Here is an 11,853-nt window from a genome sequence, read left to right on the forward strand (position 1 = left end):
ACCAGAGCCCTATTCCCTATATAGTGGTACTACTATAGACCAGAGCCCTATTCCCTATATAGTGGTACTACTATAGACCAGAGCCCTATTCCCTTTATAGTGGTACTACTATAGACCAGAGCCCTATTCCCTTTATAGTGGTACTACTTTTAACCAGAGCCCTATTCCCTATATAATGGTACTACTTTTAACCAGAGCCCTATTCCTTATATAGTGGTACTACTTTTAACCAGAGCCCTATTCCCTATATAGTGGTACTACTTTTAACCAGAGCCCTATTCCTTATATAGTGGTACTACTTTTAACCAGAGCCCTATTCCCTATATAGTGCACTACTATAGACCAGAGCCCTATTCCTTATATAGTGGTACTACTTTTAACCAGAGCCCTATTCCCTATATAGTGGTACTACTTTTAACCAGAGCCCTATATAGTGGTACTACTTTTAACCAGAGCCCTATATAGTGGTACTACTATAGACCAGAGCCCTATTCCCTATATAGTGGTACTACTATAGATCAGAGCCCTATTCCCTATATAGTGGTACTACTTTTAACCAGAGCCCTATATAGTGGTACTACTTTTAACCAGAGCCCTATATAGTGGTACTACTATAGACCAGAGCCCTATTCCCTATATAGTGGTACTACTATAGACCAGAGCCCTATTCCCTATATAGTGGTACTACTGTAGACCAGAGCCCTATTCCCTATATAGTGGTACTACTATAGACCAGAGCCCTAGATAGTGGTACTACTATAGACCAGAGCCCTATATAGTGGTACTACTATAGACCAGAGCCCTATATAGTGGTACTACTATAGACCAGAGCCCTATTCCCTATATAGTGGTACTACTATAGACCAGAGCCCTATTTCCTATATAGAACACTACTATAGACCAGAGCCCTATTCCCTATATAGTGGTACTACTATAGACCAGAGCCCTATTCCCTATATAGTGGTACTACTATAGACCAGAGCCCTATTCCCTATATAGTGATACTACTATAGACCAGAGCCCTATTCCCTATATAGTGCACTACTATAAACCAGAGCCCTATTCCCTATATAGTACACTACTATAGACCAGAGCCCTATTCCCTATATAGTGCACTACTATAGACCAGAGCCCTATTCCCTATATAGTGGTACTACTATAGACCAGAGCCCTATTCCCTATATAGTACACTACTATAGACCAGAGCCCTATTCCCTATATAGTGCACTACTATAGACCAGAGCCCTATTCCCTATATAGTGGTACTACTATAGACCAGAGCCCTATTCCCTATATAGTACACTACTATAGACCAGAGCCCTATTCCCTATATAGTACACTACTATAGACCAGAGCCCTATTCCCTATATAGTGCACTACTATAGACCAGAGCCCTATTCCCTATATAGTGGTACTACTATAGACCAGAGCCCTATTCCCTATATAGTGGTACTACTATAGACCAGAGCCCTATTCCCTATATAGTACACTACTATAGACCAGAGCCCTATTCCCTATATAGTGCACTACTATAGACCAGAGCCCTATTCCCTATATAGTGGTACTACTATAGACCAGAGCCCTATTCCCTATATAGTGCACTACTATAGACCAGAGCCCTATTCCCTATATAGTGGTACTACTATAGACCAGAGCCCTATTCCCTTTATAGTGGTACTACTATAGACCAGAGCCCTATTCCCTTTATAGTGGTACTACTATAGACCAGAGCCCTATTCCCTATATAGTGCACTACTATAGACCAGAGCCCTATTCCCTATATAGTGGTACTACTATAGACCAGAGCCCTATTCCCTTTATAGTGGTACTACTATAGACCAGAGCCCTATTCCCTTTATAGTGGTACTACTATAGACCAGAGCCCTATTCCCTATATAGTGGTACTACTATAGACCAGAGTCCTATTCCCTATATAGTACACTACTATAGACCAGAGCCCTATTCCCTATATAGTGCACTACTATAGACCAGAGCCCTATTCCCTATATAGTGCACTACTATAGACCAGAGCCCTATTCCCTATATAGTACACTACTATAGACCAGAGCCCTATTCCCTATATAGTGCACTACTATAGACCAGAGCCCTATTCCCTATATAGTACACTACTATAGACCAGAGCCCTATTCCCTATATAGTGCACTACTATAGACCAGAGCCCTATTCCCTATATAGTGCACTACTATAGACCAGAGCCCTATTCCCTATATAGTACACTACTATAGACCAGAGCCCTATTCCCTATATAGTGCACTACTATAGACCAGAGCCCTATTCCCTATATAGTGGTACTACTATAGACCAGAGCCCTATTACCTATATAGTGGTACTACTATAGACCAGAGCCCTATTCCCTATATAGTGGTACTACTATAGACCAGAGCCCTATTACCTATATAGTGGTACTACTATAGACCAGAGCCCTATTCCCTATATAGTGGTACTACTATAGACCAGAGCCCTATTCCCTATATAGTGGTACTACTATAGACCAGAGCCCTATTCCCTATATAGTGGTACTACTATAGACCAGAGCCCTATTCCCTATATAGTACACTACTATAGACCAGAGCCCTATTACCTATATAGTGGTACTACTATAGACCAGAGCCCTATTCCCTATATAGTGGTACTACTATAGACCAGAGCCCTATTCCCTATATAGTACACTACTATAGACCAGAGCCCTATTCCCTATATAGTGGTACTACTATAGACCAGAGCCCTATTCCCTATATAGTGGTACTACTATAGACCAGAGCCCTATTCCCTATATAGTACACTACTATAGACCAGAGCCCTATTCCCTATATAGTACACTACTATAGACCAGAGCCCTATTCCCTATATAGTACACTACTATAGACCAGAGCCCTATTCCCTATATAGTACACTACTATAGACCAGAGCCCTATTCCTATATAGTACACTACTATAGACCAGAGCCCTATTCCCTATATAGTACACTACTATAGACCAGAGCCCTATTCCCTATAGTGGTACTACTATAGACCAGAGCCCTATTCCCTATATAGTACACTACTATAGACCAGAGCCCTATTCCCTATATAGTGGTACTACTATAGACCAGAGCCCTATTCCCTATATAGTACACTACTATAGACCAGAGCCCTATTCCCTATATAGTGCACTACTATAGACCAGAGCCCTATTCCCTATATAGTACACTACTATAGACCAGAGCCCTATTCCCTATATAGTACACTACTATAGACCAGAGCCCTATTCCCTATATAGTACACTACTATAGACCAGAGCCCTATTCCCTATATAGTGCACTACTATAGACCAGAGCCCTATTCCCTATATAGTACACTACTATAGACCAGAGCCCTATTCCCTATATAGTGCACTACTTTAGACCAGAGCCCTATTCCCTATATAGTCCACTACTTTAGACCAGAGCCCTATTCCCTATATAGTGCACTACTTTAGACCAGAGCCCTATTCCCTATATAGTCCACTACTATAGACCAGAGCCCTATTCCCTATATAGTGCACTACTATAGACCAGAGCCCTATTCCCTATATAGTGCACTACTATAGACCAGAGCCCTATTCCCTATATAGTACACTACATTAGACCAGAGCCCTATTCCCTATATAGTACACTACATTAGACCAGAGCCCTATATAGTGCACTACTTTAGACCAGAGCCCTATTCCCTATATAGTCCACTACTATAGACCAGAGCCCTATTCCCTATATAGTGGTACTACTATAGACCAGAGCCCTATTCCCTATATAGTACACTACTATAGACCAGAGCCCTATTCCCTATATAGTGCACTACTATAGACCAGAGCCCTATTCCCTATATAGTGCACTACTATAGACCAGAGCCCTATTCCCTATATAGTGCACTACATTAGACCAGAGCCCTATTCCCTATATAGTACACTACATTAGACCAGAGCCCTATATAGTGCACTACTTTAGACCAGAGCCCTATTCCCTATATAGTCCACTACTATAGACCAGAGCCCTATTCCCTATATAGTGCACTACTATAGACCAGAGCCCTATTCCCTATATAGTGCACTACTATAGACCAGAGCCCTATTCCCTAATATAGTACACTACTATAGACCAGAGCCCTATTCCCTATATAGTGCACTACTATAGACCAGAGCCCTATTCCCTATATAGTGGTACTACTATAGACCAGAGCCCTATTCCCTAATATAGTACACTACTATAGACCAGAGCCCTATTCCCTATATAGTGCACTACTATAGACCAGAGCCCTATTCCCTATATAGTACACTACTATAGACCAGAGCCCTATTCCCTATATAGTCCACTACTATAGACCAGAGCCCTATTCCCTATATAGTGGTACTACTATAGACCAGAGCCCTATTCCCTATATAGTGCACTACTATAGACCAGAGCCCTATTCCCTATATAGTGGTACTACTATAGACCAGAGCCCTATTCCCTATATAGTACACTACTATAGACCAGAGCCCTATTCCCTATATAGTGCACTACTATAGACCAGAGCCCTATTCCCTATATAGTGCACTACTATAGACCAGAGCCCTATTCCCTATATAGTGCACTACTATAGACCAGAGCCCTATTCCCTATATAGTGGTACTACTATAGACCAGAGCCCTATTCCCTATATAGTACACTACTATAGACCAGAGCCCTATTCCCTACATAGTGGTACTACTATAGACCAGAGCCCTATTCCCTATATAGTGGTACTACTATAGACCAGAGCCCTATTCCCTACATAGTGGTACTACTATAGACCAGAGCCCTATTCCCTATATAGTGGTACTACTATAGACCAGAGCCCTATTCCCTATATAGTGGTACTACTATAGACCAGAGCCCTATTCCCTATATAGTGGTACTACTATAGACCAGAGCCCTATTCCCTATATAGTGCACTACTATAGACCAGAGCCCTATTCCCTATATAGTGGTACTACTATAGACCAGAGCCCTATTCCCTATATAGTGGTACTACTATAGACCAGAGCCCTATTCCCTATATAGTGGTACTACTATAGACCAGAGCCCTATTCCCTATATAGTGGTACTACTATAGACCAGAGCCCTATTCCCTATATAGTGGTACACTACTATTCCCTAGACACTACTATAGACCAGAGCTATTCCCTATATAGTGGTACTACTATAGACCAGAGCCCTATTCCCTATATAGTACACTACTATAGACCAGAGCCCTATACCCTATATAGTGGTACTACTATAGACCAGACCAGCCCTATTCCCTATATAGTACACTACTATAGACCAGAGCCCTATTCCCTATATAGTGCACTACTATAGACCAGAGCCCTATTCCCTATATAGTACACTACTATAGACCAGAGCCCTATTCCCTATATAGTGGTACTACTATAGACCAGAGCCCTATTCCCTATATAGTACACTACTATAGACCAGAGCCCTATTCCCTATATAGTGGTACTACTATAGACCAGAGCCCTATTCCTACTATAGACCAGAGCCCTATACCCTATATAGTGCACTACTATAGACCAGAGCCCTATTCCCTATATAGTACACTACTATAGACCAGAGCCCTATTCCCTATATAGTGGTACTATACTATAGACCAGTAGCCTACTATAGACCAGAGCCCTATATAGTGGTACTACTATAGACCAGAGCCCTATTCCCTACTATAGTGAGTACTACTATAGACCAGAGCCCTATTCCCTATATAGTGCACTACTATAGACCAGAGCCCTATTCCACTACTATAGACCAGAGCCCTATATATAGTACACTACTATAGACCAGAGCCCTATACCCTATATAGTGCACTACTATAGACCAGAGCCCTATACCCTATATAGTGCACTACTATAGACCAGAGCCCTATACCCTATATAGTACACTACTATAGACCAGAGCCCTATACCCTATATAGTGCACTACTATAGACCAGAGCCCTATTCCCTACTATAGACCAGAGCCCTATTCCCTATATAGTACACACTATAGACCAGAGCCCTATTCCCTATATAGTGGTACTACTATAGACCAGAGCCCTATTCCCTATATAGTGCACTACTATAGACCAGAGCCCTATTCCTATATAGTACACTACTATAGACCAGGGCCCTATTCCCTATATAGTACACTACTATAGACCAGAGCCCTATTCCCTATATAGTGGCACTACTATAGACCAGAGCCCTATTCCCTATATAGTGCACTACTATAGACCAGAGCCCTATTCCCTATTCCCTATATAGTGGTACTACTATAGACCAGAGCCCTATTCCCTATATAGTGGTACTACTATAGACCAGAGCCCTATTCCCTATATAGTGCACTACTATAGACCAGAGCCCTATTCCCTATATAGTGGTACTACTATAGACCAGAGCCCTATTCCCTATATAGTGCACTACTATAGACCAGAGCCCTATTCCTATATAGTACACTACTATAGACCAGAGCCCTATTCCCTATATAGTGCACTACTATAGACCAGAGCCCTATTCCCTATATAGTGGTACTACTATAGACCAGAGCCCTATTCCCTATATAGTGGTACTACTATAGACCAGAGCCCTATTCCCTATATAGTACACTACTATAGACCAGAGCCCTATTCTACTATAGACCAGAGCCCTATTCCCTATATAGTGGTACTACTATAGACCAGAGCCCTATTCCCTATATAGTGGTACTACTATAGACCAGAGCCCTATTCCTATATAGTGGTACTACTATAGACCAGAGCCCTATTCCCTATATAGTGGTACTACTATAGACCAGAGCCCTATTCCCTATATAGTGGTACTACTATAGACCAGAGCCCTATTCCCTATATAGTGGTACTACTATAGACCAGAGCCCTATTCCCTATATACTATAGACCAGAGCCCTATTCCTATATAGTACTACTATAGACCAGAGCCCTATTCCCTATATAGTACACTACTATAGACCAGAGCCCTATTCCCTATATAGTACACTACTATAGACCAGAGCCCTATTCCCTATATAGTACACTACTATAGACCAGAGCCCTATTCCCTATATAGTACACTACTATAGACCAGAGCCCTATTCCCTATATAGTACACTACTATAGACCAGAGCCCTATTCCCTATATAGACCAGAGCCCTATTCCCTACTATAGACCAGAGCCCTATTCCCTATATAGTACACTACTATAGACCAGGGCCCTATTCCCTATATAGTACACTACTATAGACCAGAGCCCTATTCCCTATATAGTGGTACTACTATAGACCAGGGCCCTATTCCCTATATAGTACACTACTATAGACCAGAGCCCTATACCCTATATAGTGCACTACTATAGACCAGAGCCCTATTCCCTATATAGTACACTACTATAGACCAGAGCCCTATACCCTATATAGTGCACTACTATAGACCAGAGCCCTATACCCTATATAGTACACTACTATAGACCAGAGCCCTATACCCTATATAGTGCACTACTATAGACCAGAGCCCTATACCCTATATAGTGCACTACTATAGACCAGAGCCCTATACCCTATATAGTACACTACTATAGACCAGAGCCCTATACCCTATATAGTGCACTACTATAGACCAGAGCCCTATACCCTATATAGTACACTACTATAGACCAGAGCCCTATACCCTATATAGTGCACTACTATAGACCAGAGCCCTATACCCTATATAGTACACTACTATAGACCAGAGCCCTATACCCTATATAGTACACTACTATAGACCAGAGCCCTATTCCCTATATAGTACACTACTTTAGACCAGAGCCCTATTCCCTATATAGTGCACTACTATAGACCAGAGCCCTATTCCCTATATAGTACACTACTATAGACCAGAGCCCTATTCCCTATATAGTACACTACTATAGACCAGGGCCCTATTCCCTATATAGTACACTACTATAGACCAGAGCCCTATTCCCTATATAGTGCACTACTATAGACCAGAGCCCTATTCCCTATATAGTACACTACTATAGACCAGAGCCCTATTCCCTATATAGTGCACTACTATAGACCAGAGCCCTATTCCCTATATAGTGGTACTACTATAGACCAGAGCCCTATTCCCTATATAGTGGTACTACTATAGACCAGAGCCCTATTCCCTATATAGTGGTACTACTATAGACCAGAGCCCTATTCCCTATATAGTGGTACTACTATAGACCAGAGCCCTATTCCCTATATAGTACACTACTATAGACCAGAGCCCTATTCCATATATAGTACACTACTATAGACCAGAGCCCTATTCCCTATATAGTACACTACTATAGACCAGAGCCCTATTCCCTATATAGTACACTACTATAGACCAGAGCCCTATTCCATATATAGTACACTACTATAGACCAGAGCCCTATTCCCTATATAGTGCACTACTATAGACCAGAGCCCTATTCCCTATATAGTGCACTACTATAGACCAGAGCCCTATTCCCTATATAGTACACTACTATAGACCAGAGCCCTATTCCCTATATAGTGGTACTACTATAGACCAGAGCCCTATTCCCTATATAGTGGTACTACTATAGACCAGAGCCCTATTCCCTATATAGTGGTACTACTATAGACCAGGGCCCTATTCCCTATATAGTGGTACTACTATAGACCAGAGCCCTATTCCCTATATAGTGGTACTACTATAGACCAGAGCCCTATTCCCTATATAGTGGTACTACTATAGACCAGAGCCCTATTCCCTATATAGTGCACTACTTTAGACCAGGGCCCTATTCCCTATATAGTACACTACTATAGACCAGAGCCCTATTCCCTATATAGTACACTACTATAGACCAGGGCCCTATTCCCTATATAGTACACTACTATAGACCAGAGCCCTATTCCCTATATAGTACACTACTATAGACCAGAGCCCTATTCCCTATATAGTACACTACTATAGACCAGAGCCCTATTCCCTATATAGTACACTACTATAGACCAGAGCCCTATTCCCTATATAGTACACTACTATAGACCAGAGCCCTATTCCCTATATAGTACACTACTATAGACCAGGGCCCTATTCCCTATATAGTGGTACTACTATAGACCAGGGCCCTATGGCTTAGAACTCTAAATATCAAGGTCCAAGGATTTCATTTTTCATTAGTCATTTATTGCAACTAAGACATCCCTGGTATCGGCTAACTTCCCAAGACTATGTGAATAAGAAATGTAATAGATCAACTTCGAAGAAGAGAAAAAACGCTAAACTCTTGAGTCTACTATAATAATATAATATTATAACCTTCTGAAATACATATTTATCAACATACAAAACTTCCCCATGGCATCTGATGTCGTCAGTAGTAACATGATAAAAGTGACGTGAAGAGACAGAATAATGCTGTGATTTTAAACATCGGGTGAGTTATGTTTTTCATCAGAATCCTCATCCGTCATAGTTCTGCAATAACCTGGTCAAACAACCTCTCTTTGACATACCTTTAGGCCTCATTTTTACAGAATCACACAGCAACTCAAACACGGTTTCAACATGATTGACATTTAGTTACCTGTTCCAATAACTTTCTGTATCTCTGTGTGGCTTGTTGAATGAGATCACGGACTTTCCATCCCTCCTTACACGGAACCACGACACTCGTCTGTCCAAATGTCACTGTCACTTTCATGATGATGATGATGATGATGATGATGATGATGATGATGATGGTTTCTTCATTCAAGTTGGCGTTTTTTGGGATGTCCAGAAGTTCCTTCCTTGATCACTTTCTCTGCATCAACAGGTGATTTTGACTTTTGTCTCGACTCACGGAATGCAAAATAATGATTTATATCCCTTGTGTCAGGTTAGTAACTCTAAAATGTTAAAACGAATAGATTCCCACGAAGCGCTATTGTAATATCATTATATAGCTAACAGCTAGCAGTTACTTGTACAGTAGCAGATATGCTAACGTGTTTTTATATTCATTTGGACTAGCATCCACAGTCATGTAGCATAATGCTATCGCATATAGTCTATGTGATGCTATCGCTAGCAGCTACCTAGCAACAAAGTTCCAACTAACTAAAACGTTAGATACTGTTAGCTAGCTAAACAAGTCAGCAAAGAACTGAGGAAAAAACCGTCATATATATATATATATATATATATGTATATTTTAAAATATATATCTATATCTAAATTCGGTATCTGATCACACTTTATAAACGTGTTTTACCAAGTTGACTTGGGGAAAAGATGGATACTAACGTAACGGGCTCAGGTATCAATATTCCACAAGTTTTCCTTGTTCCTCCTCCTCCTCCTCTTCCTCCTCCTTCTTCTTCTTCTTCTTCTTCTTCTTCTTCTTCTTCTTCTTCTTCTTCTCCTCCTTCTTCTTCTCCTTCTCCTCCTTCTTCTCCTTCTTCTCCTCCTTCTTCTTCTTCTTCTCCTCCTTCTTCTTCTCCTCCTTCTTCTTCTTCTTCTCCTTCTTCTTCTCCTCCTTCTTCTTCTTCTTCTTCTTCTTCTTCTTCTTCTTCTTCTTCTTCTTCTTCTTCTTCTTCTTCTTCTTCTTCTTCTTCTTCTTCTTCTTCTTCTTCTTCTTTAGGCCAGTTTCGTGTTCTGATTCGCACCAATAAACGTATACTGTAATAAGAGTACTTTTTAAAATATTTGTTAATATATATATATATATAAAGATAAAGATAAAGTTATCACCGTAGCTGGTCAGAGTTTAGTCGATGGTTAACTTTTGTAAGTAAAAAAAATAAAATAAAGTTCCTGTCTGTTTCCTTTCAGCTCTGACCAGTTCCCGAACACACTAGGGGCCATTCACTAGTTACCACAGCCACAAGGGTTTAACCCACGCCTATTTCTACCGTTTATCTTCTTTTATCCTAACCTAAACCTTTATCTTAACCACACTTGGTAACATTATGCCTAACCATAACCTTAAATTAAGACTAAAAATCACTTATTTTTTTACGATATAGCCAATTTTGACTTGTGGATGTATGGAAACCAACTCGGTGCTGTCACTTTGTTGACGGGACAATGCCTTATTTCAAAGGAGGGACGCAGGGTTGTCACTAGTTACTGCAGACACAAAGTCAAAATTGGCCCATAGGCAAAAAAATCATGAAAACAAACATTTGCTTGTTGGTCCTCATTTAAGGTTAAGCATAAGGTTACCAGTGTGGTTAGGTTTAGGTTTAAAATCAGATTTTAAGAGACATTTTAGAAATAGACACCTCTTCAACAGGAGGCTGAATACATTTGGTTTGGCCAATAAAACCCTCATCAACTTTTACAGATGCACCATCGAGAGCATCCTGTCAGGCTGTATTACCACCCGGTACGGCAACTGCAACGTCTGCAACCGCAGGATTCTCCAGAGGGGGGTGCATCACCGAGGGCACACTGCAGCACCCGGTGTCACAGGAATGCCAAGAAGATCATCAAGGACCACCCGAGCCACGTCTTGTTCACCCCGCCACCATGCAGAAGGAAGGTCAGTTATTACTCCATTGGTTAAAAACAACAAGAATGTAACGATGTAGAAATTGAACATGTGTTTAAAACTATCATGCGGTTGTCATAGACCAGGGGGTATTACCAGATCTTATCCCATCGGGGTGGCAGGGTAGCCTAGTGGTTAGCGCGTTGGACTAGTAACCAGAAGGTTGTGAGTTCAAACCCCCGAGCTGACAAGGTACAAATCTGTTGTTCTGCCCCTTAACAGGCAGTTAACCCACTGTTCCCAGGCTGTCATTGAAAATAAGAATGTGTTTTTAACTGACTTGCCTGGTTAAATAAAGGTAAAAAATATATATTA

The 11,853-nt window shown here is 41.1% G+C and overlaps 1 protein-coding gene across 1 annotated transcript in view; it reads right to left on the reverse strand.

Annotated features, from left to right (window-relative positions):
- The window catches only part of LOC124043039 (partitioning defective 3 homolog B-like), a gene marked incomplete at its 3' end in the record, with an annotated part of 114,072 nt that extends 103,630 nt beyond the window's left edge, over positions 1 to 10,442 (reverse strand). Inside the window, 1 exon segment of the mRNA XM_046361222.1 lies at positions 9,589 to 10,442. Within this exon segment, the coding sequence (XP_046217178.1) occupies positions 9,589 to 9,705 (117 nt within the window).
- Positions 10,443 to 11,853: the final 1,411 nt, after the last annotated feature.

Source organism: Oncorhynchus gorbuscha, linkage group LG09 (genome assembly GCF_021184085.1).
Source record: "Oncorhynchus gorbuscha isolate QuinsamMale2020 ecotype Even-year linkage group LG09, OgorEven_v1.0, whole genome shotgun sequence".
Lineage (NCBI taxonomy): Eukaryota > Metazoa > Chordata > Actinopteri > Salmoniformes > Salmonidae > Oncorhynchus > Oncorhynchus gorbuscha.